At 35.3% G+C, this 27,076-nt stretch overlaps 1 protein-coding gene and 1 long non-coding RNA gene across 2 annotated transcripts in view; one reads left to right on the top strand and one right to left on the bottom strand.

Moving 5' to 3' along the window:
* Window positions 1–27,076, bottom strand: part of megf10 (multiple EGF-like-domains 10) — a 115,989-nt gene that overhangs the window by 22,058 nt on the left and 66,855 nt on the right. The window contains exons 10-24 of the mRNA XM_056466336.1: window positions 26,080–26,254; window positions 25,869–25,989; window positions 23,573–23,736; window positions 22,163–22,265; window positions 18,029–18,175; window positions 17,784–17,918; window positions 16,164–16,292; window positions 10,340–10,468; window positions 10,093–10,221; window positions 9,855–9,983; window positions 8,887–9,114; window positions 8,605–8,720; window positions 6,411–6,534; window positions 5,444–5,488; window positions 2,424–2,630 (exon numbers count right to left, since the gene is read on the bottom strand). Coding sequence (XP_056322311.1) covers window positions 2,424–2,630; window positions 5,444–5,488; window positions 6,411–6,534; window positions 8,605–8,720; window positions 8,887–9,114; window positions 9,855–9,983; window positions 10,093–10,221; window positions 10,340–10,468; window positions 16,164–16,292; window positions 17,784–17,918; window positions 18,029–18,175; window positions 22,163–22,265; window positions 23,573–23,736; window positions 25,869–25,989; window positions 26,080–26,254 — 2,081 coding nt within the window. The remainder of the gene's footprint in view (window positions 1–2,423; window positions 2,631–5,443; window positions 5,489–6,410; window positions 6,535–8,604; window positions 8,721–8,886; window positions 9,115–9,854; window positions 9,984–10,092; window positions 10,222–10,339; window positions 10,469–16,163; window positions 16,293–17,783; window positions 17,919–18,028; window positions 18,176–22,162; window positions 22,266–23,572; window positions 23,737–25,868; window positions 25,990–26,079; window positions 26,255–27,076) is intronic.
* On the top strand, window positions 17,307–21,214 carry LOC130235832 (uncharacterized). The gene is made up of 3 exons (XR_008838420.1): window positions 17,307–17,713; window positions 17,795–18,085; window positions 20,827–21,214. It is a non-coding gene; the product is annotated as an uncharacterized LOC130235832 (long non-coding RNA).

Consider the following 27,076-nt stretch of genomic DNA (forward strand, 5'->3'; position numbering starts at 1 on the left):
CGCCGTCACCGTCACATCCCTACCACGTAGCGTAATGAGCACCTGCCCATTTAAGAGTCTGTGAATGGCACTGCAGAAGAACGTCTGTCGCTGAATCCGAGGAGTGAGGTTTACGCGATCACCAACTGGCTTCTGTTACATAAGGGCAAATATAAATGACCAAAAGACCATTTACTTGTTTTACTCATACTCATTTTATTACTTATGTCCAAGACATTGATATTAATATTAAATGCTACTTTTGTGCCTTTATTAGCTTTTTTTCTCGTCTATTTACTGGGTAAAAAATCTTAAATTATTCCATCTCCACCTGCTGGTGGAAAAGCAGCTGGCGATCTTCAATCTGCAATCTATTGCTTTTCCTGCAGTTCCCGGATGTAATGTTGAATTTTAACAGTCGAATTTGAGCCACTGAATTTATGGAAACGAATATTTGAACTGAAATAAAATGAACTGAAAATTACCTTTTGAATATTATACATCGTATTTTTAAAGGGTATTGAATATTTTGTAAGTGAATCCTGGAAATTGAAAATGAATTATTGAATTTATAAGTACGAAAACATGTTTGAAATATTTTAGTTGAACTATTCACAGCTTAAATAAACAGCTATGTTAAATTTCAGGACCTAAAAATACAAACCCTGCAATTCAAGTCATTAAAATGCAAGAACTTGTTAATACGGTGTATTATTTTTTTCAGTTTGTGCTATTCAACAAGCTTTTTAATTCAATACTTTTGGCATTGATTTTGTTCCATAGACCTCGCCCATCGCCTCCGACTGCTCTATCACCGGCGTGAATTCCTGGGCGAATTCACTGCCAGTGTCGCCGAACAGGCCAGCCTGGGAAATGGGCGAGTTAAGAAAGCGAACTTTGTCAACGTCACGCACATCACCAGGTTTAGCCTGAGGTGGCATTCCTGGATCACGGGTGTGATCATCGTCCTTCCCAGGGCACACACAGCCGACTTTTTTTTTTTTTTTTTTTTTTTTGTAAGAGCATAGTCGGTTGCGGTGCGGAGCGCATGCTCAGTCCTGGGTCAGAACCATCCTCGGGCAGCCGGGCCAGCGCCTGCGCTTGGTAGGTGGCCATAGCGTGTATGGTGAGGGGAAAGGCGCACGCAGCACACTGCGTGAGCCTACTGTGCCCATCCAGGAAGAAGGGGATGGGGAGGCTTAGAAGGTCTCGCCTTCATCCTCCACATCACACCCCTCTAATCGGTCCGGCCGCGGAGCTGGGGGATAAACCATCTCCAGAGCCACGGCCGAAGCAGCCTGGGGAAACACAGCCGCAAAGTCTGCTTCTGGATTCGACGCCGCGCTCAAAGTCCCGGAGGGAGCGAGCGGGTCCGAATCCTCGTCAGACCTTGACAGCCCAACCTCCAAGGATGGTGAAGATGGAAGCGCACGCAGATCGGGCAGAAAAAAAGTGCCCTCAGGACAGCGTGAGTTTACTGTGCACTTCCGGGAAGAAGGGGACGGGAGGCTTTGAAGGTCTTGCCTCCTTATATCCTCCACATACACCCATCTAGTCGGTCCGGCCGCGGGGCTGGGGGATAAACCATCACCAGACCCACGGCCGAAGCAGCCCGAGAAAGCACGGCCATCACGTCTGCTTTTTAGATGCTAACGCCGCGCTCTCCACCCCGGAGGGAGGGAGCGAGCAGGCTCGCATCCTCAGACAATGACAGCCCATCCTCCGATGCAGCGATGGACATCGGACCCCCGGTGTCATCAGGTGAGAGAGCGACCATCCAAGGACGGAGCGCTTCTCTTCTCTTCCGCGAGCACCGCATTAACATGCTGGACCCCCAGACATGAAACGCTGTGCTCGTGCCCATCATCCGGGGATAGGAAACCACCGCATCCAGAAACGCACGGTCGGAGTGACGTCTTGAAAAAGACGCGCTGCACGACCGTGTTGCTCTTTTAGGAAAGCTTTTTTCCTATATACAAACCGCTCTTGGAGGACCGGATCCAAAGGACGCCAAGCAAGGGAGAAATACCCAGCTCGAACATCTGCCACTGCGTATACGCGCTCTGGACCGGGAGAAGCTGCTTCTCGATCTCTCTCTGTAGACACAGGTTGGAGATACCCTCAAAGACCCTCTCAGAAGCTTCGTGAAAGGCTCTGAAAGTGAAAGGATGTCGAGCATGGCACTGGCTGCGTCTTTATAGCATGACTGATTGTCATTGACGCCAGCTGTGCACGCTGACGCTGCCAACTCATTGGCATTTCATTGGCCCGTTTTTATACTCTTTCAGATGATTGGATTCTGACGAAATCCCCATAGTGGAAGTTTCCACATAGCATTGGAGTTCCCCATCCGAAGGGGAACTACATTTTTTAAATACGAAAAATTTTGTGAGAAAATTATAGCAGTTTAAACCATTTCAATTTCAGCTAACTTGTCAGCTTACCAACTTCATAGACATTTTTGTTGGCAGGGCTGGTGGAATGTATCTCAGCATATGGCGAATCTCTGTGAGCAGGAGACTTCATTTCCACATAACCACACTCAGTGCTCTTGGTCAACAGCAGAGGAGGGTCTTTGATGGTGGCATATGGGTTCTCTGAACTATTCAGAGAGCAGGAACTGGCATGATAGGGCAAACTCTTCACAAGGTCTACAGAGATAAAAACAAAACCATTCATGAAATTTTTCAAAGGAGACAGTCCATTCAAAATCAACACTGTCCTCATTTACTCAACTTATATTCAAGAAATCTATTACTTCTTTCTTTTTTGCAATACAAAATAAGGGTACCCATATGAAAAACTACTATAGTAGTTTATAGTAAATACTATAGTGTCTTTGAACCATACTATAGAAAAGTATATTATACTGTACATATTATAGTACACTCAGAAATAGAGGTATGCGAGCTGTCACTGGGGTGGTACGGTTTCAAAAGGTAAACATTTGTACTTGTAGGGTCCATATTGGTACCTCAAAAGTATATGTTAGTACCTAAAAATTTTAAGAGGAACACTTTTGTACTATTTAGGTACTAATATGTACCATTGAGGTATTAATATGGACCTTTTAGGTACAAATTTGTACTTTTTAAAAAGGTACCACCCCAGTGACAGCTACCTTTATTTCTGAGAGTATATTTACAACAGTTTGTCAATGAATGCAACAGCATACTGTAGAATTACTGTACCAGAGTATATTTCAGTTATTAATACAGTAAACTGTGATGTACTGTAGTTTAATATACCCACTGACCTATAAAGAATTCCTATTATTGATCAGTGAATATACCATATACACAGTTGAAGTCAGAATTATTAGCCCCCCCCCCTGAATTATTAGCACCTCTGTTTATTTTTTCCCCAATTTCTGTTTAACGGAGGGAATATTTTATTCCAACACATTTCTAAACATAATAGTTTTAATAACTCATTTCTAATGACTGGGTTAGGGTAATTAGGCAAGTTATTGTATAACAATGGTTTGTTCTGTGGACTAATGAAAAAAATTGCTTATAGGGGCTAATAATTTTGACCTCAAAAGGGCTTTTAAAAAATTAAAAACTGCTTTTATTCTAGCTGAAATAAAACAAATAAGACTTTCTCCAGAAGAAAAAATATTATCAAACATACTGTGAAAATTTCCTTGCTCTGTTGAACATCAATTGGGAAATAATTAAAAAAGAAAAAGAAATTCAAAGGGGGGCTAATAGTTCTGACTTCAACTGTATTTGTACAAAACTACAGTATTGGATAAATTGTTTATATTACTATAGCTGTTGTGTAACAATAGCAACTACAGAACAACTACAACAGAGTAATTCAATTACTTTTCTATTGTATGATCCAAAACAAGTACACGCTTCTAAAACAAGTATTATAGTATTTGTTCATGTTGGTAATATGTTACAATAACAGTGCATACATAATGATGTTTAACATTTAAACTAAATGTTTTTATTATAAACGATTGGTTATTTAAGGCTTTGTAATAATCAAAAACTATTCTTAATTAATTACAACATAAGTCATATTGTCACAAGTCTGGTGTGTCTGTGATGTGTTCATGTAGTTGTTGATGTCCCATGTGTTTGTTCCATGTGCTTCTGTTTACGTCATGTGTTACACCTGTTGTCACACCCCTATATGCATTCAGTTTATTCATGTGTTGAGTATTTATACCCCCAAGTTCAGTTTATTCTTTGTTCTGGTATTGTATTGTCACCAGCTCCTTGTCCTGACTGTGTTTTGATGTTCCAGTGCCTGTTGTGAGTGTTTTTGTAAATAAATTGATGTTTTTGATGATTGTTGAGATCTCTGCATTTGTGAGTGAGCCCATTGTGACACATACACATATACCTCCTGATTTATTAGCCCACCTTTATATTTGTTTTCCCCATATTTTGCTTAATGGAAATATTTTTTTCAGCACATTTCTAAACATAATAGTTTTAATAAGAAATTTTTAATAACTGATATTTTTTCTTTGCCATGATACAGTACATAATTGTTTACTAGATATTTTTCAAAATACTAATATTCAGTGCAATTTGAAGACTTAACTAGGTTAATTGGGCAAGTTACTGTATAATGATGGTTTGTTCTGTAGACAATCAAAAAATATATTGCTTAAGAGGGCTAATATTATTAACCTTAAATTGTTTTTTTTTATTATTAAAAACTGCTTTTACTCTAGCTGAAAAAAAAGACGATTTTCTCCAGAAGAAAAAATATTATCGAAAATATTGTGAAAGAATTTCACAATTCTGGGTTGCGGCAAGAAGGGTATCTGCTGTGTAAAACATACAGTATGATGGATAAGTTGGTGGTTAATAATAAGGGACTAAGCCAGAGGAAAATGAATGAATGAATACTGTGAAATATTCATTTCTCTGTTAAACATCATCTGGCAAATATTTGGAAAAAAAGGAAAAATAATATTTAGCTAATCATTTTGACTTCAACTGTATATATACTTGCTCTATGTAAACTATAGGCACAAAGCAACAATAATAAACACCTGTTTTGCATCATTCAAATACTTCTCTTCAAATCTACCCAGTGGTTTCAGTGGCCTGGGCTCCAGGGCACTGCTTCCTCACATTCAAGAGTGAAGTATCACATTAACATATTCATAAAACAGACATTACTTTCCAAATTAAAAAAATACTGTGGCTGTTATGTGGTTTAGTGTGTCAGTTCATAATAAAGTAACATTTAGTTTAAACATCAGTACATCATTATTCATGTCCTGATATTGTAACGTATTACCAAAAAATGACATATGGACCGTACTGGGGTACAAATACATCAGACCCCATTAACCCTATTGAAAACAATCTTTCAAATCACATTTTCCATGTTAAAAACTGCATATGTGTTTGGATCAAGACAAAAGAGAGTAAATGATGACATCATTCCTTCCATCTGCTAAAGACTCTTTCCTTGCTAAATGATATTTTACCTCGAAGCGACTTGCCCATGTAATGCCTGTCAACTCCATAAGCTCCTAATGAGAAAAATCAAGACAGAATAAGTCAAAGGTATGTTACCCAACTCACAGTTGTAAAAGGAACAAATAAAGGTAAACATTCATCCATTTAAACATGCTGGTGCTGTGTGTGAAAGAAGTGTGTGAAATGTTACAGTAAAGATTCTAATGTGTGTAAAGTGAGGTTAGAAACAATGTTGATTAAGTTACATCAAAAACAAATAAATTACTAATTACTTAAACTTGTAATTGAATTTCTTTTCTAATTACTTTGTCTGAAAAGTAATTTAATTACTCAATAAGTACTTAATACTTCTAAAAATCATTATCTATTTCAACTAGCATACAACAGAAAATCTTTTAACTATTTAAAATAATATAATTGTTATATGTATCAAAACATGAAATGTTCCAAAGCAGTGACACCTTATTTTATACGTGCCATATTGTCATCAATTTCATACTTACATGTAATTCATTGCTTGAATTCATCAACTGCATTCATTCATTTATTCATTTATTCATTTATTCATTCATTCATTCATTCATTCATTCATTCATTCATTCATTCATTCATTCATTCATTCATTCATTCATTCATTTTCCTTCTGCTTAGTCCCTTGTTTATCAGGATTCACCACAGCGGAATAAACCACCAACTATTCCGGCATATGTTTTACGCAGAGGATGCCCTTCCTGCCGCAACCCATTACTGGGAAAGAATTCATTAACTTGATAAATGTAACTTTTCTTAGTTAAAAAATATAATTGTTCTGCAAAATATATTTGTCTAACAAAAAAATACAATTAATCTGCTTCTAGATCTGAATTGTTGAATTTATGTACAGTATTCTTTTTGCAAATATTGTTCTGCTAAACATTATCGTGTGAAATGTTTCACTGTAGTATTTGTTGTGATGGTGGTTGCTGGAGGTCACACCAAGTTCACTAAAGGATCCGCCTTGTTTCCAGTCAGCTGGTAGAGTTCCTGTGTGATCCAGGAGGGAAAGCCGCTTCCTTGGCTCAGTGTTCTTCAGGTTCACAAACAACTGGTTGTTGTTCATCTGTCAGGCAGAAGAAAATTAACAATTATAGCAAGTGCCTTTATATGACGTTCCACATAACTCCTCAACTCCAGATATCTACAGGGAAGGTCATTTGGATTAACTCAGGAATTCAATTGGTTTCTTAAAATGGCAGGATTCAAGGCAGAAACAGTTTAGTTTCACTAAATTAAAATCTGTTTCTAACAACACAGACACAGGGTAATCCATGTAAACGCTTTATTTTAAAGCAGTATTGTATATAGTAAAATAAAAATCTCCACCATAGGTATTAGTGCTGTGTTCCCAGAACTATTCAACAATTAGAGGTCTACAGTAATTCAGGTATTTTTAAAAATCTTTATTGCCCTGTTTTGGCCTTCTGTCCACAGAAGGCAACATTGTTGCCAGTTTTGACTGTCAATCAGTCTATCATCAGATCTCAGCAAAACATAAGGGCGATTGCATACATAAAATGGCAATGGAGTTCAACATTATTGTGTCAAATGCTTTCAGATGTTTCCAGATTAATGCAGGCATAAAATGCCAGTTAGCAGGAGTGTAAAGTAATTCATTCCAAATACTCAAGTTACTGCAATTGAGTAGTTTTTCTCAGGAATTGTACTTTACAAAAAAGTTTTTAAAAGTTGTCTACACTTTTACTGCACTATTTTCCTTCAAACTATGGTCACTACTTTATATGTTGATTTTTCTTGTCTACAGGGATTGGCTGCAAGGTTATAATCAACTTTTTGTTTTCAAATTCAGTTCGTTTTAATTAGTTTTAGAGGTAGATTTATTAGTTTTTATTAGTTTTTATATTTTGAAATTGCTTAGTTTTAGTTTAGTTTTTATAAGTTTCAGTATTAGTTTTAGTTTTTTTTTTATAAATTAGAATATTTTTAGGTGCAAGATACAAAATCATCAGAATATTGTATAATAGCTCAACCAAAGATATATTTTTAAAATTTGTATTCAGAGGACACATGAACACCATCTACCCATCCTCAAATTCAAATGCAACAGCCCACGAGATAGCAGGCCTAAGTACCGTTCAATATGTGTGCAAGGCTGCTTCTGGGGTTAGATACACAGTATTGATGGAAAGTTCAGATCTTTTTTGTGAACCAGATCTTTCGTGACAATCCTCCCATGTTTGGGCTCAACATACCAAAAATATGCAGTCAACAATCATAATTTCAGTCAGTTAAAACATCACCATGATCGGTTCACTGAATCACACATGCGCATTATTATGAGTTCACCCGTTCTCAAATCCGATCTCAGTGTACTGTTTTAATAACTAAATAACTCGAGAAACCGATTCACTTAGAAGATCCTGTTAAAAAGAATGATTCTAACAATGAAGTGGTGTTAGAGAGGTCAGCAGGGGGTGCTCAACCTGTGGTCTGTGTGAGTCCTAATGCCCAAGTAAAAGTGAAGGAGACACTACACTGTCAGTGGGCACTGTCTTTCGGATAAGACGTTAAACCGAGGTCCTGACTCTCTGTGGTCATTAAAAATCTTCTCGTAAACAGTAGGGGTGTAACCCCGGTGTCCTGGCCTCAATCATCCCTAATGATCATGGCCTCCCAATCATCCCCATCCACCGAATTGGCTCTATCACTGTCTTTCCACCCCACTAATAGCTGGTGTGTGGTGAGCGCACTGGCGCCGTTGTCCTGTGGCTGCCGTCGCATCATCCAAGTGGATGCTGCACACTGGTGGTGGTGTGTAGAGACCCCCCCCCCATGATTCTGAAGTGCTTTGGGTGTATGGCCATACATGATTAATGCGCTATATAAATACACATTACATTACAATGTGTCATAGTACGGTAAACAAATAAGACTTTTTATAACACCATTTGGTCACACTTTAAGGTACAATTCTTGCTATTAACAAACCATTAAGAATGACTTTTAGCTCAATAAACTTCTAATTGCTCCTTATTAATAGTTATTTAGGTAGTAGTTGGGTGTAGGTATTGGGGAAATTTAGGGATGTAGAACTAGATCATAGGCAGGTATTAAACCTCTAGTTAATAGTGTGAATTGGACCCTATACTAGTGTTATACTAGAGTTACCCACCTTTCCATAGGGTATGTTATTGACATGAGGTGGACTGCTGCATTGGGTCAGCGTATGGTAGCTGGGGTTGGAGAAATAGTTACTGTTGGGAAGGACCTCAGTTTGTGGGAGTGACTCTAGGAAAAAAAAAATAAAAAATCACAAACAGACACAGTTACTTCTGAAGCTACCCTGTTCTGCCATACGAGTCACCCTGACTTATACAGTTAATCAAAAGAATAATAAGAAATGTATAACTATTGTAATGAATAGAGGCATTATCACAACAATTGGAACACTGACCTGCAATGGCATAATCAGTGTTGGCCCTCATAGTAGGTGTGTACGTGACAGAAGGCATTGTGGATTCTTTGCCTTTCTGTTTTTTGCGGTAAATGATGAACAGGAAGAGGAGGATGAGCACAAGAAGTACAAGGATGATGATTCCTGTGATTGCACCAATTTGATATGAATCCATTGGCATAGCTGCGCTTGTCAAACTATTGGGACTCCCTACAATAATCACTCCAGCTGAGAAAGACATAAAACAGCAGCGTCACAGTCAAAGATAAGAAACAATTCCATGCATTTACATAACACCTCATTGTGTGTGACTAAAGCAGATGGCTCCCATTGTTAACAGTGTAGCTACATTGGAAGCATCTTGTATCAGTCACATTTTATTTTAGGGTACAATTCGTGCAATTATTGCCATAAACTATGACGTTTTCATCAATAAACTCTTAATTTGGTGCATATTAATTGTAAATGTAGTATATGGGTTTACCGTAAGCTCTCAGAAATAAAGGTACGAGAGCTGTCACTGGGGTGGTACCTTTTTAAAAGCTACACATTTGAACCTAAAGTGTCCATATTAACATCTCTAGGGTACATTTTAACACTTAGAAAGTACACAAGTGTACATCATACAATGTTTAGGTACAAATATAAGCTTTTGAGGTACCAATATGGACCCTTTAAGTACAAATGTGTATGTTTTGAAAAGGTACCACCCCAGTGACAGCTTTTGTCCCTTTATCACTGTAAAAGCGATTAGTTTCTTTTAAAAAGTGAGCTAACCCCTTGCCTTGAAAACAACTAGTTGATTTTACTTTAAACAAGTCGGTAAACCCACTGACTTAAATTAACTTTCATAATTATGCAGGTAGTTTGTTTATTTAATAATTATAAAGCAACGACTTTATTTTTTTAAGACACAGTTACTTCCTTCTTCTAAAGTTGATTGATTGTAAATGCTCTGTTAACATTACCCTGGTCACATCGTGTGCCTTTCCAGCCCGGGTTGCAGTAACATGTGCCAGTCATGTGATCACAGGTGGAGTTATTGAGACAATCACAAACTTGCCGGCAGCCATATCCATATGAACCCGCAGGACATTCTGAAAGCGAGTAAAAATTATGCTGGATCAGATACAGACACATACAGTACATACGTTTTAAAATATCAAATAATAGCACTACTGTTTAAAAGCTCTTTCCCATACTGACTCTGTTCACAGTGACGTCCCATGAAGCCTGTTCGGCATGTGCACTGACCGGAGATGTGATTGCAGTCTGCACCATTCTCACACTGACATGCCTGCACACAGTCCTTACCATAGAAACCCAATGGACATCCTGCAGGACAAGAAGACAGCAAATGTCATGACCAAATGTTATTGAACTTCCAAGACTGTAACCAATTACAGCTGCTAGTAATTGAAAGAAAATCATTGTGAAAGAAATTGGTACTTACTTTGTGTGCAGTACAGACCTGTCCAGCCGGCTGTACATTTACACTCGCCGTCATAAGCACTGCAGAATGCTCCATTGTGACAGTTGCAAGTGTGAATGCAGTTGGGACCCCACTGACCCGGAGGACATGCTATGGGTAAGCATAAACAATAAACTTGTCATTACTGGTAAAAAGCCTGGAATGTTTAAGATGTTTAATTGTCAAAGTGTTTTGGTAAAGTTCCAAATTACATTCTTAGCTATCTTTCACATCACAATTTTATAGATTTATGGAACAAAATGTATACAATTTACTTGATCTTTACTTAATATTATAATAATTTTTCATGTAAAACAAAAATGTATCATTTTGGCTATTCCCAAAACTATAACTGCAACATTAGGCACATTTAAAATAGATTTATTTTATTCTATTATATATTTATATAAATATATTTGCTTTCATTTATTTATTAATTTATTTACATTTTTAAACAGGAAAAGATTAAAAGATAATCGGGCCTGACACAGCATGATGCTGTTTTTCAGCAGGTTCCTGCTCTACAGAACATAGAAACATACAGACATACTAAACATCTCATCCATCAACACATGAGAACAATACAAACAATCACCAAGCATAGAACATGAAGAGAGACAGGCTACTATCTCAGTGGCTACAGTGATACAGTAGTTCACCATAAGATGACGAGCATGGGATTAAAAAAGTCTTAGTGTTGGTATTGTTTTTAGATGTTGAGGGATTTCATTCTAAGCTTTTGTGAATACAAGATCTCTGTCCATAACAGTTTTTAAAAGCTGGTATTGGCAAACATCCAATTGTTGCAGATCTGGTGGAACCATCAGTCTTTATAGCCTATTAGGTTTTGGTACTAAAGCACAAAGGGTTGCTGAAGAAGCACTATTTAAAGTTTCATAGTAGAGTTTAGTCCCTGTGTTCATAATGTAATTTTGAAAATGATAAAGTGGTTACACGTTATAATAACTACACACTAAAAATCATCTATTAAGCATTAGCATCTAGTGAATTCATTATCTGTTAAGCATTAACTCTACCTTAATAAACGTTAGTAAGCAGTTTAAAACTGCAGCTTCAAACGCTGTATTCTTGATTTACAACCACATTTATAATGTGCTTAATAATTGTACTTTTATGCTTTGCTGCTGATTTATTTTTCATAACAAAATTAAATTATGCATTATTTACAAATCATTTGTATTTAAGTGTAGTTGGAGGTTTTTAAGATTATTCAGAATGAGTTAATAAATGATTAATAAACTATTGAAATTAACGTTTATAAATCATATTATTCAGGCATATACTAATGGTTACTATGTATGTTAATAAATGCTTTATAAACTCAACTTCATGCAGTTTTTTGACCTAATCTAAAGTGAGGACTATTTATGCTTTATAAATCTCTTATAAGTGACAATTAATGGCTCAGTATCAAATGAACAATAATATTAGCAATCTTATCTAAAAGGTAAAATTACTGTAAAGCTTAAACATTGCTGCATAACAGGAGTGTCAAAATACGACATAAAATTGTATAAAACAACAACAATATAATCATTTAACAATATAATAGGATGCAATGTTTAAACCACAGTAATTTTATTTTAGATAAGGTTGCAAAGATTTATTTTTCATTTGAAGTACAGTTTCATTTGTGTATCTTCAAATGAATAGAAATGAATAATGTTGTTTGTGTTCTCTTTTCCTGTTTATAATTTGACTGAGCCTTTAATTGTCATTTATAAGGGATTTATAAAGCATAAATAGTGCTCACTATAGATTAGGTCACAAAACTAGATGAAATTGAGTAATAAAGCATGTATTAATATACAGAGTATCTATTAATATATGCCTGAATAAAAAGACATTTAAGATATAAATGTTAGTCATTTACTAACTCATTCTAAATGATCTTAAAAACACCAACTATTCTTAAATAACTGGTTTGTAAACAATGCAATACTTAATTTAGTAATGAAAAATAAATCATTAACAAAGTATGAAAGTAAAATTATTAAACACATTATAAATGTGGTTGTAAGTCAAGAATAGAGCATTTGTAGCTTCAGTTATAAACTGCTTAATAACGTTTAATAATGTAGAGTTAATGCTTAACAGATAATGAATTTACTATTTGCTAATGCTTAATAGATGATTTATAGTGTGTAGTTATTATAACGTGTTACCGATAAAGCATTAGAGAGTGATAGAGCAAAGCAGTGATTTGTCCATCCAGAAAGTCTATTGTGGGTCTTATAGGCCCTATTGTATAGTCTAGCTATTTGCTCCAAGATATCATTTGTGAGTGACCAAACAGGCAAACAGTATGACAAGGTGGACAAAATTACAGCATGAACATAGGTCTCTGAAACAGAGTCCTAATTTTCCCATAAAAAATAGTTTTTGCTTCAGCTTTTTACAGACATTTTGAACATGGTCACAATAAGTAAGGTGAGAGTCTAGACTGATTCCCAAATATCGATATGTAGAAACAATGGAAAGTTTTTGATTTGAGAAAGTGATGGGATTGGATATGGATTATTTTCACTTAGGTGAGTAACAGTACATACATTCTGTTTACTTAACGTTAATAGTCAAATGATTGTCATGCAGCCATTGATGTAAATGCTGAAGATCTGTTTTTAATTTATTGTTAACTGAGTCTGTACTTGATCCAGACACAAAAAGCACAGTATCATCAGCGTACAATAAATAATCTGAATGTTTGATTACCTGAGGGAGGTCATTAATATACATCAGGAAAAGTAAAGGTCCCAAAATACTTCCCTGTGGAACCCCCATAGAACAACCTAATGCCTGTGATGTTTTAACAACCTGAGATCTATTGGATAAATATGATGAAAACATATCTATTGCAGAAAAAGAAAGATTCAAAGAAATCAGTTTGTTTAAAAGAATAGTATGATTCACTGTATCAAAGACTTTTATGTATTTTTCTGTATACAGCTCCGATGACTTGACCTTTATTTAGTGATTAATTTGCTCCTCTTTTAAATCAACTGTATCACATTTGTTGATCAAGCTTATTTTTATTGTTTTATAAATATTGTTTATTTCCCAGTGATGGGTTGCAGTTGGAAGGGCATCCGCTGCAAAAAACAGTTGGCAGTTCATTCCGCTGTGGCGACCCCTGATTAATAAAGGGACTAAGCCGAAAAGAAAATGAATGAATGAATGAATGAATGAGATATTGCTTGGATTCTGAGACTGATGGGCTGTTTCAACAACAACAAAAAAATTAAAGGTAGTTTTTTGAATCTTTAAAAACATATGTAGTTACGTTACAAACACCTAATTTACAAGAAAAAGTGTCAAGCCCCCCAATTCGCAAGCTGATTATAACATTAGCAGTGCATCTGCGTTTTATTAACATTACTTATTACGATGGACAGGGGGCGCTAGAGATCATAGGTAATGATGGAATAAAATCACATGAAGGGGATGAAGAGCTTTGTTAGTACACAGCAAAAGTTCAAAAACTGACTTACATGTGTTAAATAAATGAAAGAAAATCTCCAAATATGAAAAAGGAAATGATCTCTAATTTACAAAGCACTTGTTATAGTGCATGTTTCAGTAAGATAATACTTGCATATTAAATTATTTGAAAAGTGCCCACTCAACTGCTTTATTAAACACCTCAGCTATCATCTGTAAACATCTGTGGTCAAATTACAAAAGCAGATCAGATCAGACTAGTGAACAGCTGCTACGAATTCACTTTAAAAAAGATCTGAGGACATGCCACAACCTCAGCCCATGTACTTCTTAATCTAAACCAACCTGACCCAGCGATTCAACCCTGACAGCTGCAGAGCTGTGGTTGATAAGAGAGAAAGAGTCTAGACAGCCACAATCTCTTAAATAGAAAGGCCATAACTAAATCCACTGATGGTCATAAACCTAGAGAAACAATTGAATTTTGTATCAATTTAGATCGAACCATGAAACTAAAAAACCATGCAGATCAAACACTAATATTTGTTTAAACCTGAATCTGACAGAGCAAGAGCATGAAGAATTTCGATTAAATAAAGAAAATGAACGAAATCATTTTTGATCCCAAGTATATTGTTGATGTCAGTATTTGTTCAGAATCAAGTGCACTGTAAAAATGTCTGTAAATTAAGTTTTCAGTATTTTGTGATTCATGTTTTTCATTCATTCATTCATTTTCTTTTCGGCTTAGTCCCTTTATTAATCTGGAGTTGCCACAGTGGAATGAACCGCCAACTTATCCAGCACATGCTTTATGCAGCAGATGCCCTTCCAGCTGCAACCCATCACTGGGAAACATCTATATACACTCACTCATACTCACAATTTTTGCATACCCAATTCACCTATGCCACATGTCTTTGGACTTGTGGGGGCAACCGGAGCACCCAGATGAAACCCACACCAACACAAGGAGAACATGCAAACTCCACACAGAAATGCCAACTGACCCAGCTGAGGCTCGCACCAGTGACCTACTTGCTGTGAAGCGAATGTGCTACCCACTGCGCCACCTGATTCATGTTTTTATTTATTTTTATTTTTTCCCATTTATTTACCCATTTAAGTAGCACTATGGGACCTTGATCTTTCTTCCAACAGCTTTTCATGTTGAAAAGTTCTAAAAAGTGACTTTCATTAACAGTTGTAATAGTTTAAAGTGATATTTGTTGTCTCGGTTGGTGTTGTATATTATGGTACAAAAATCTTGTAATAAACTGCTAATAAATTTTCTCTTATTTCATTTCTTATAAACTATATCATTTCAAACTAATAAAATGTCAATAAAAGTTGGAAATAGTAAATTAACCGATATTTTTTACAGTGTATAGATAAATCTCTTATATGGGATCAATTATGTTATTTTGGTCAGTGAAAAACTCAAAGGCTCTATATTTTTGCATTTGATAGCAAAATGATGTATCTTTTCTATCAGTCCACATTCAAGAGTGTCATCAGTAGGCCCACATGGTTTTTAGCCCATCATTAATTCTGTTTATTTACTTGAGTAAATGTGTGTAAATCTATATTTATTCAGTTTTTTAATTAATTACAGTAATATTATTGACTAATATGAAAATGTTCATCTGATTTATGTACAATGCAGTTTGTACAATAATATTTTCTGTCTTTTAGTAGATATATGAAAGACTTGCTTTGTTTGTCAAATAAAGTGAATCTAATTGGATTTGCATTTTAAACATTAAACGCATTTTAAACGCAGAAATCTGCAGGTTTTTACCAAAACTTCCGCAGAAATAGCAAAAAACGTCAGCAGATTCCGTCTGGCCCTAGTCATCAGGTATGATTTACCCACCTGGTACAGTAACCTGTAAATTCTAAATCTAAACATTTTTATTTTGTTTAAACTTACAGGAACTTATAGGTCTAAAAGACTAAACAAGCACTCTATACCATACCAGACACTTCACAGTACATTTACAGTGCAGTTGTAAACATTGCAGTATTTCTGGCAACCAAAATTGCCAGTAATACTGTAAATTTTACAGCAATTGTTTGCAGTACATGTTATAATCTCTAACCCTCTGACAGAAAATATAGAATCCAATCCCAATCAGACCGTTGAACACTAATCAGTTATATCTTTGTCTATATATGTGTTTTCTTTTATTCTCTTTGTTTCTTATTATTATTATTTATTATATCTGACCATGCAGAAAAGCACCCACAAAAAATTCCTCCTTAGAGGACAATAAAGTATACAACAAAAACAAAAATTTATCACTTGGTTGAAATGGTAATTAGTGTGAAGGTATATGATACTAACGCTGTGAGCAGTCACTGCCAATCCAGCCGGGATAGCACTGACATGAGCCATCCATTGGGCTACATGTGCCATTATTAGTGCAGGTGCAGCTCCCTCCACAGTTCTTGCCAAACCTGCCACTGGGACACACTGCAGATAAACAGACAAACAAACAGATCACGGCATGTAAACCACTGTCCAGTGACATTATCAGGACTACTAAATGGTACTGAAAAAATAAAAATGGAAAATGATCCAAAAAATTAGAAAATAAATGCCATGCAAAAGACAAACTTCAAAGTAATTATTTTCACTGCAACAAAAGGCCCTCATATACATTAAGCTAATTTTTTTAAGAACTGGTGCTATACCGTTTGAAACAACATCAGGCAAAGGAGTTTCAGGAGTTTGAATCAGCATGCCAGAAGTGTTCACTTTGTCTGGTAAACACCTTAAAAAATTAGACAATAGTTAGTAAAACATTCTTATTTATTTCCTATGTTCAGGCCAATGAAGTCAAACATCCACAAGCAAAATTAATTCATTCATTTATTCATTCATTCACTTTCTTTTTCGACTTAGTTCCTTTTTTAATCTGGGGTCGCCGTAGCAAAATGTAGCGGCAACTTATCCAGCATTTGTTTTACACAGCGGATGCCCTTGCAGCTGCAATTTGGATTCCCATCACTGGGAAACATCCATACACACTCATTTACACAAATACACTATGGACAATTTAGCCTACCCAATTCACCTATACCACATGTTTTTTTTTTGTGGACTTGTGGGGGAAACCGGAGCATCCGGAGGAAACCCACGCCAACACGGGGAGAACTCCACACAAAAACGTCAACTGACCCAGTCAAGGCTCGAACCAGCAACCTTCTTGCTGTGAGGTGAACGTGCTACCCACTGCAACCACCGTGCAGCCTCACAAGCAAAATATATTCTGCAAACACTAAATTGCTGATTTATGGTGAGAACTAAAGTGTACTTTATTTCTAATTAAACGCAACACAGTCATTTTATTTTTAAAACTGCTTGCTTTACAGCAATTTACAGTGCTAAACAAATCAACATCCCTATTATCATGGGCTTGTAACGAATGTGGCAGATTACCATTTATCCGTCCACCAGAGGGAGCGCTCTCCCGAATATTGACTGGGTACTTCCTCGGTGGTACTTCCTGGTAGCCACCATATATAAGCACACTGTTTATGTCTGTTCTTTGCGAAGTATTGCCAGTTCCACTGCCTTACCAAGCGGTTTCCAACTGTTGTGTTTGCTATAGTGTTATGACCTTTTTGCCTGCCTTTTGACTACTGCTTTTTGGATTTTGGACTCTGCCTTGTTTGCTATTTTCGGACTGCCTCTTTGTTTGCTTGACTCAGCCTGGTTAGGATTACGATTCTGCCTTTGTTTGATGTTTGCTGTTTACTTAATAAACCTCCAGCGTTTGGATTCAATCAGCCTCCATGTCTTCACCTACGGCTCCCTCACAGGGCTGTTTTAACTGCGGTTTTCTCATCACTGAAATTTTTGTTGTTCTTGTTCTAAACAAAAACTTTGCTGTAAGTATATGAGGGCCTGAATACTGTATGTAAGTACACTGAGGTGATGATTAAGAGGGACTTTTCTTGCCTTCGTTGCAGAGTGCCCCTTTAAAACCAGGTAGACATTCACACTGGCCGGTCACATGGTGACAGGGGCCATTGCTGTGGACACAGTGTGGACATGCCTGGCTGCAGCGGTGGCCAAAGACACCTGGAGAACAGACTGGGGGGACATCGAGAAAACACCAGGAGAAAATGAGAAATGAGAAAACAGACATGTCGTCAAAGAGACAGACATATGAACACAAACGCACAGTCTGTTTGAATACTCACTGTGTTGGCAGGTGGTTCCTCTGAATCCAGGTGCACACTCACATGCACCTTCATCAGGTGAGCAAGACGCACTGTTTTTACAGTTACAGGACAGAGAGCAGTTTGGCCCCCAGCGGCCCTCAGCGCACACACTGTCACAATGAATGCCTGAGAAGTACAAAAAAGCAAAGGATATTCTCATGAAATACAATTTTTTTTCTGACACTGCTTTAGAAAACGCTTAAACTGATTGTTTTAAAAGTCAAGACACATTAAAGGGATAGTTCACCCAAAAAATGTAAATTCTATTATCATTTACTCATTTCGTTATGTTGAACAGAAAATAAGGTAATCATTGACTTTTATAGTATTTGATTTTTCCTACTGTGGAAGTCAAATTACAATTCCTCAATATACAGTTGAAGTCAGAATTATTAGTCCCCCTGAATTATTAGCCCCCCTGTTTATTTTTTCCCTAATTTTTGCTTAACGGAGAGATCTTTTCAACACATTTCTAAACATAATAGTTTTAATAACTCATTTCTAATAAATGATTTATTTTATCTTTGCCATGATGACAGTAAATAAAATTGTACTATATATTTTTCAAGACACTTCTATACAGCTTAAAGTGACATTTAAAGGCTTAACTAGGTTAATTAGGTTAACTAGGCAGGATAAGGTAATTAGGTAAGTTATTGTATAATGATGGTTTGTTCTTTAAACTATCGAAAAAATATTGCTTAAAGGGGCTAATAATTTTGACCTTAAAATGGCTTTTAAAAAATTAAAAACTGCTTTCATTCTAGCTGAAATAAAACAAATAAGATTTTCTCCAGAAGAAAAGATATTTTCAGACATACTTGAAAATGTCCTTGCTCTGTTAAACATCATTTGGGAAATATTTTAAAAAGAAAAAAAATCCAAAGGAGGGCTAATAATTCTGACTTCAACTGCATGTTATTTATCTGTAAGATATTTAAAATTAAATCAATTTTGCAACTTGACTCTTCCATCATAAATTAGTTCAGGGCACTGATAGCAACCCTTATTTACACACACAAATAGCAAACACAACTGATTTAAATTTGAATTTGACCATACTTTAAAACATCTTTAGTTTATGGGAAATTTACCAAAAATTACAATTTGGTCGACAGCACTATCCTGTATGAAATAGTATTTTGAGCAGATTGCAAAAGTAGATTAGTTAACATTTACCAAAGGTCCAGTTTCATTGATAATGTCATGTCACATGACTCCAGTCTAAAGGCCAAAAGTATGCAAAGCCAAATAAGGTATTTGCAGAAGGACTTTTAATTTTCAGTAACCCAGTTCAAGCACTTCCAGTGAACTGTATGGCATTAATAAATCACAAGGTTTAAGCTCTGTTTTCTTTAAAAATCAATCATCTTTACTGCCCGATTGCTGTAAAATATATAGTGGGTCTCAGAATGTACAAGCAGCACTGCATTAAATTCCAGTGTTCCATGCCATGTCTTTAAAATATAAACATTTATTTTACCCGAGTATTTTCTGCTGCTGCTCCTGACGGCGCTTGCGTTTAAACGGCTTTTCATCTCGTTTTACGCTTCAACATCTAAATGAATGCTTAAGTCTATTTAATTGATTATATTTTAATTACATTTCAACATCCAAGCTGTAAAAGGAACCATATAAAATTGAAAATCATCACATTATCCCTTCCCGGTAGGGGAAAAAAACACTAACTGTGCGTATACCCTATTAGATTCGCTCTTGCATTAAAGAGCTTTACAACAATGTCGGACTGCAATGCATTTTTATAATAGAATTTATTACAATAAACATGATTTTGATGTAGAAACTAATATAGTTTTCTTAGTGTGAATAGCCTTTAACCTACTGACCAGCAGTGACCATTTAACAAATTCTGCTGTCGAAAACTAATTATTAAACACATCTCTTCCTGTGTGTCTGTAGCCCAGTCAATGTGCTGCACAGTGGGTGAAGTAGCTCCGTGGGAGAGCGCTGAGCAAAAGCAAGCACAAAAGCTCTTTTGAGAGCGAGTGTGCGTTGCTAAGTGATGAGAGAACGCCGGAGATTATTCTAGTGCAGCAGCCCTGAGGAAAGGCTGCTGATAGCATCAGTATGCTGCCGGTGTCGAGCACAACCCAGAGGAATGTGTGGGAGAGCATATAGTTCATGTGCACCCAATTCTGCTTGCACCCCATGAGGATTCAGGCATCACTGAATTTTTACTAATTAAATAATTAAAAATTTATATAGTAGATCAAAATATAGCAGTTCCAACTCTAGAAATCCTGAATCAATGTGTGTCTCCATGGACCAACTGCTGATTCAGTTAATAATATTTCTCTACAAAATTTCCCAATTATTTAGAGAGATTTTTATGTGTATACTCTGGGCCCAGAATTAACACCTGGAAGCACCAAATGCGAGAAAACTCACTGGTCATTGTACAAATAGAGTAAGTTGTCAGTTAAAAATTACTTTTTTATTTTTTGTTCTTACAATGCCTAAGAACACAATATAATTTAGTGTGACTGTGATATCACAAAGACTCCATTCTATTTATATAAATATGTATTGTTGTGTTTCTGTTATAATTGACTTTGGGCAACTTTGATTGTAGTAAGTTGCTTTATAAATGAAGAATGATATAAAATGTTTGTGATCGATTGATTTAATTACAGTTGAAGTCAGAATTATTAGGCCCCCTGAATCATTAGCCCCCCAACCCCGTTTATTTTTCCCCCCCAATTTCTTTTTAACGGAGAGAAGATTTTTTTCAACACATTTCTCTTTTTTTTTTGTAGGGGTTTTCACCTTTATAGTGATACAACAGTGGAAATCTAGAGACAGAAAAGTATGGGGAGCGGAGATAGTGGAAGGGTCAGCAAAGGACCTCGAGCTGGGAATCGAACTTGGGTCACCGTGAACAACTCAGTACCGTGTGTCGACGCACTAACCACAAGGACATTGGCGCGGACTTTCAACACATTTCTAAACATAATAGTAAAAAATAATAACTTACAATAAGGATGTAATCCTTAATGTTAGCTAATCATTAGGTTTTTTTGTCATGTGTCAATTATAAATCAATTAATTAGGCAATTAATTAAGCATAATTAGTTCATGTTTACTTACACAATCACTAATTTGTTCATGGATTACATAACATGACCTAAAAATGAACAACATATTACTCAGCAACACTATATCTGTTTTGTAAACTAAACATGTATTAATGTGCTATTTAATGCCTTAGTTATCTTTGTTATCACTTTTTACATTTACAAAATGCCACAGTAGTTTTATTAAAGATTTTTCTTTGTTAATTACAGTTTTAGATGCGTCAACACCATATATTCCAAGGCATTCATATTCTTTATGTAGTGTTAGATTTTTTGAAAAACTACCACTTCAGTCCATAATGGACAAAAATAATGTCCATGTCATAAAAATATTTTACAGTTGAAGTCAGAATTATTAGCCCCCCTTTGAATTTTTTTTTCTTTTTTAAATACATCTCAAATTATGTTCAACAGAGCAGAGAAATTTTCACAGTATGTCTGATAATATTTTTTCTTCTGGAGAAAGTCTTATTTGTTTTATTTCAGCTAGAATAAAAGCAGTTTTTAATATTTTTAAAAACCATTTTAAGGTCAAAATTATTAGTCCCTTTAAGCAAAATTTTTTCCCCGATAGTCTACAGAACAAACCATTGTTATACAATAACTTGCTTAATTACCCTAACCTGCCTAGTTAACCCTTTATAAGCTTTTAAATGTCACTTTAAGCTGTATAGAAGTGTCTTGAAAAATATCTAGTCAAATATTATTTACTGTCATCGTGGCAAAGATAAAAAAAACTTATTAGAAATGAGTTATTAAAATTATTATGTTTGTTTACAAAATGTCAGTGGCTGCAACTAAACAAAAACGTCCATTGTTATGAAATGTCTTGCAAGCAATTAAATGACTTAAGCATCATATATTTCTAAGTTTGATTGTGAGAAAACCTGTGCTAACTCAAAGGCGTCTAAACTACTACATCAAAACCAAGCTCAAGCATTATAAAGCAGAAAAAGATACATTATCATGAAACCATCCAGCTCAAATAGCAAACACATCCAGATTTGTTTGTGTTTACCTGTCCAGCCTGCTAGACAGCGGCAGTGTCCAGTTGAGGGGTGACACCCATCTGCATGACTGCAGTCACAACGCTCACGGCAATCCAATCCATATGTCCCATCCTGCATCCAACAAAGTAGGGATTTTCACATGATTTGAACAATAAACAGTGAAATTAATTGTATATTAAAAGAAACTTTAATTTGTTTAAAACTGGTAAGGCAAAAGATTATCATTATCAATATGTTGATTAGGCTGAAGATGATCATTAAATGATGAATGAATGTCAAAAACACAGAAAATATTTGGGATATAAAATATTAACACATTGTAAAAATTAATTGACAGTCGTATTTTGTGATTCATAAGTGTTTTCCTTTAACTTAAACTACATTATGGCACTATGATCTTTGCTTTAACAGCTACAATGATAAAAATGTAAATCTACAGCTTAAGCCCACATGGAATCAGCGAGTGGATTTTTAGCCAATAATAGATTCTTTTTGATTACTTGTATAAAAGTGTTTAAATTTATATTTATTCATTTTTTTTTATTAATTTCAGTAAAATTATCGACTAATATGTAAATATTTATGTGATTTATTTACAATACAGTTTGTAAAGTAATATTTTCTGTCTTTTAGTAGATATATTATCTGAGAGACTTGCTTTGTTTACCAAATAAGTGGTTCTGATTGGATTTGCATTGTAAACATTAAATAAAAGTTAAAAAGGTATTATTTTTTATTTCACATAATTAGTTTTAAGTAACGATACTCCTAAAATAATTCCGCATAAATCCACAGATTTTTCTGCGCAGAAATAGCAAAAAATGTTCGCAGATTCTGTCTGGCCCTACTTAAACAAGTGACTTATACATTCAAATTCAATTAAATTTAATTGAATTCAGGGTTGTATAGCACTTTTTCACAATAATTATTGTTCCAAATCAGTTTTACAAAGTGTGTACATTATTGCATTTCAATCAAAAAAAAAAAAAAATGTTAAGCTGGACAGTACAGCTGTCAAGTGTATATAAACACAGTTAATCTGCAAATACACTATAATGAACTTATGCAACACACCCATGAATCACAGAGTCATCTGTCAATTAACTAATACTTTTACAGTGCAGTCTAGATTAATTTAATCCAAAGATTCTGCAGTCTTTTGAAATGAGATGACCTGTATATTTGCACTCACTACTTCTAGTTTTTCAAAAAATATATTTATTATCTGTTTTTTGTCCTGTCTCTGTAATTCTGTTGCACTGTAGAAGCTCTGTCACGAAAACAAATTCCTCGTATGTGTGAACATACCTGGCAATAAAGCTCTTTCTGATTCTTCTAATTTTAGCATTCTATGGTTTTCTATTTCTAAGTCAATGAGGGTCAGATTGAAAAATGTATGATGTTACAGATGATCTGACCTGACAATGTTGTTCACATCTGTCTCCTCTCCAGCCTGCAGTACATGTGCATTTGCCATCAAGAGCATTGCATGCGCCTCCATTACCACACACACATGACAGGTTACAGCCCAAACCCCATGTTCCACTGGGGCAGTTAATCGAGCAGTCCACCCCATGCCACCCTGACAGAATTGCAATGACGACAAGGAAACAAAAGTAAATATAGAGTTAAGAAATGACATAGACTATTAATAAATATTTGTAACAATAATTAACAGTTATTTAATAATAATTTGCTTTTTACTGGTTTCGATAAATAATATATCTAAATATAATTAATTAGGATGAGATATTATGAACTGTTAACATTTTCCATTTTGCTAACTTTGCTACAGAGACATCAAATCAAATGACTCAGATTGTTGTTTGTAAAGATTGTTTATTCGTCAATAGGACTGACTCAAACACATTTGGAAAAGTGTTGAGAATAAAATACATAAAAAAGCCATTGGCTTATTTCGATTGTGGTCCTTGATATTTAAAAAAAATGGACAAACAAATTATAAATGGAGTGCAAGCAACTTCAGCAAGACTCTCTTCATTCCAAGCATTTTCGACTTCCCTTATAAAAATATTATCAACTTGAATCTCTTCAATACTTCTGGGTAATACATTTCAAGCAGCGGAGCTAGTATACAAAAAGGATTTCTTCCTGTTTCACTTTTAAAATTTATAAAGATAAATGTCCCTTCTTCTCACCCTTGTAGAATGACAGCATATTTCTAATTCATTCATTTTCTTTTTGGCTTAGTCTCTTTATTAATCTGAGGTCGCCACAGCGGAATGACCAGCCAACTTATTCAGCATTTGTTTTATGCAGCAGATGCCCCTCCAGCTGCAACCCATCACTGGCAAACATTCATAGACACTCATACACACACTACACTATGGACAATTTAGCCTTACACTCAATTCACCTATACCACATGTCTTTGGATGTGTGGCAGAGCGCCCGGGGGAAACTCAAAAGTCATAATAATCATTAAAAAATGGTCATAATAATCACATACTGTATATGTATCAGTGGAGGTACTTTAAAAAGATTTTACACAACTTATTTTGGGCAGTCTGCAATTTATTTTTTTTTTATTTGACAGCACTAACACAGCACTAACTTTTTTAAGTTTCAGTATCTAGAGGGCCACCAATTCAATTCTACACATTTTTGAGAGAGTGTAAAATAACCATTTTATCACCTGTCAAATTATCCAAAACATAAAGCAAATAATTTACTTCACATTTAGGTATAATAATTTGATCTCCGACCTTTACCTCTCACCTGACACATTTTCTCAATTTAGAAGCAAAGCTAAATAAAATACATTTTGTTTACTCTAAATGTACTGATGGTTTAAGGCAAAATTATTTAGCGAACATTTCAGTTTCTTTACTTAACTAACTCTCAATATTTTCCTTTCTCTCATGACTATTGCTGCATCTTCTATCTAGTGACTTTTATTGGGAGTTACACAAAATTTATCAACATTCCCCCACAAGTCAATACAAGTTATTGTTCAAAATAAAACACCTAGGAGACATACAGTTGAAGTCAAAATTATTAGCCCTCCAGTGACTTTTTTTTTCTTATTCAAATATTTCTCAAATGATGATGATGTTTAACGGAGCAATGCATTTTTTACAGTTTTAGCAAAAATATTTTTTCTTCTGGACAGTCTTTTTTGTTTTATTTCGACTAGAATAAGGCAGTTTTCAATTTTTTAAAAACAATTTTAAGGTCAATATTATTAGCCCCATTAAGCAATATTTTTTATAACCACTATTATACAATTACTTGCCTAATTACCCTAATCTGCCTAGCTAACCTAAGCAAGTAAAGCCTTTAACTTACACTTTAAGCTGAATACTAGTATATTGAAAAATATCTAGTAAACTATTACTGTAATTGGGCATTTCTCTACATCACTGTAATCATGGCAAGCATAAAAAAAATCTTTAATAAAAAATTAGTTATTAAAACTATTATGTTTAAAAATGAAAAAAAAAATCATCTTTCCTTTAAACAGAAATTGGAGAAAAAATATACAGGGAGGCTCATATATCTGGAGGGTCAATAACTTTGACTTCAACTGTAGGAGTTCCACTGTCCACTGCAATCATTTTTTTGCAGTGCTTTTGCTCTAATCCTGTAAAACATGAACTGAATTAGAAAGTTACATGCAGGGGATTTTGATCAGTGCTGGAGCTAAACTCTGCAGGAACATGGATCTTGAGGATGAGAACTGACAAACATTACCTGCTTGACAAGAACATGATCCATCGATGGGTGAACAAATGGCTCCATTTTTACAAGAACACAGAGAAGTACAGTTGATGCCATATGTACCCGAAGGGCAGGCTACGGCACAGTCTGAGCCCTGTGATCAAAATCACACATCAGTGTATGAATCCAACACACACACATACACTTACACAAAGAAAAGACATCCACTTTTATGATGATGTACCTTATATCCTGGTGCACAGATACATTCCCCGCTCACACTGTGGCAGTCGGCTCCATTCTGGCAGCGACAGACCTCCTGACAGGCCTCCCCATAGAAACCAGGAGCACATGTCTCATTACAGTACAACCCCGACCAGCCCGACTGGCAGGAACACTCACCCGACATTGGGTGACAACTGGGAGAAAAAGAGAGAGACTTCACATTATTTAAGAAGAGAACATATAAAAACAATCTACCATCTAAATCACACTGTATAGGGCTGGCTGGGTGATATTTTTTATTAATTCGATTGTGCATTTTATCCTGAAATCTTGATTTTTAATAAAAATATTAGATACATTGTCATTTCAACAGGCAGAAACTGTTTGAACATGCTTTTTGAGAGGTCGGATGTTGAACAAACTTCTCAAATGCAAAAATCCATTGCAAAATACAACCACATGTGACTTAACAACATGTTTTATGTTTGCGTGATGATCTGCAATTTTTTTTTGTTATTACTGTTAATAATTCTGCTGGAGGTGAATTTGCCCTTTAATTTGACCTATTGAATTGACTGATGTAATGTTTACATTGGTTAAAATTGGTTGTTTTCTTTATTCATTCAGAAGTGTTTAATGTTTAATTCAAATGGCAGAATTTTTACTTTATTTCATTGAAATTTTCTGCAAAGATATTAATATAGAGCATTTATTTTTTAAATTTTTTTACAACATTTATGTTTGACATGCAAACCAAGAATACAACGTTTCTTAACCAGGGGTAGTGACAAGTGTTTCACCAAAACTGTAGTTTGTCTGTGTTTGTCTGATCCATCGTTTGAACCATGTTAGTTATGACGTTAAAAACGCCTATAATGATGCTCTAAACGGGGTGGTAACAACTTCTTTAGATGAAGAACCCCATAATTTCTATGTACAAATTATATGGTTTTACATGCACACACATTTTAAAAAAACAATATTAGTTTTGGTAAAAACATTTTCCATATTAATTG

The sequence above is a fragment of the Danio aesculapii genome, chromosome 10, assembly GCF_903798145.1.
Source record: "Danio aesculapii chromosome 10, fDanAes4.1, whole genome shotgun sequence".
Lineage (NCBI taxonomy): Eukaryota > Metazoa > Chordata > Actinopteri > Cypriniformes > Danionidae > Danio > Danio aesculapii.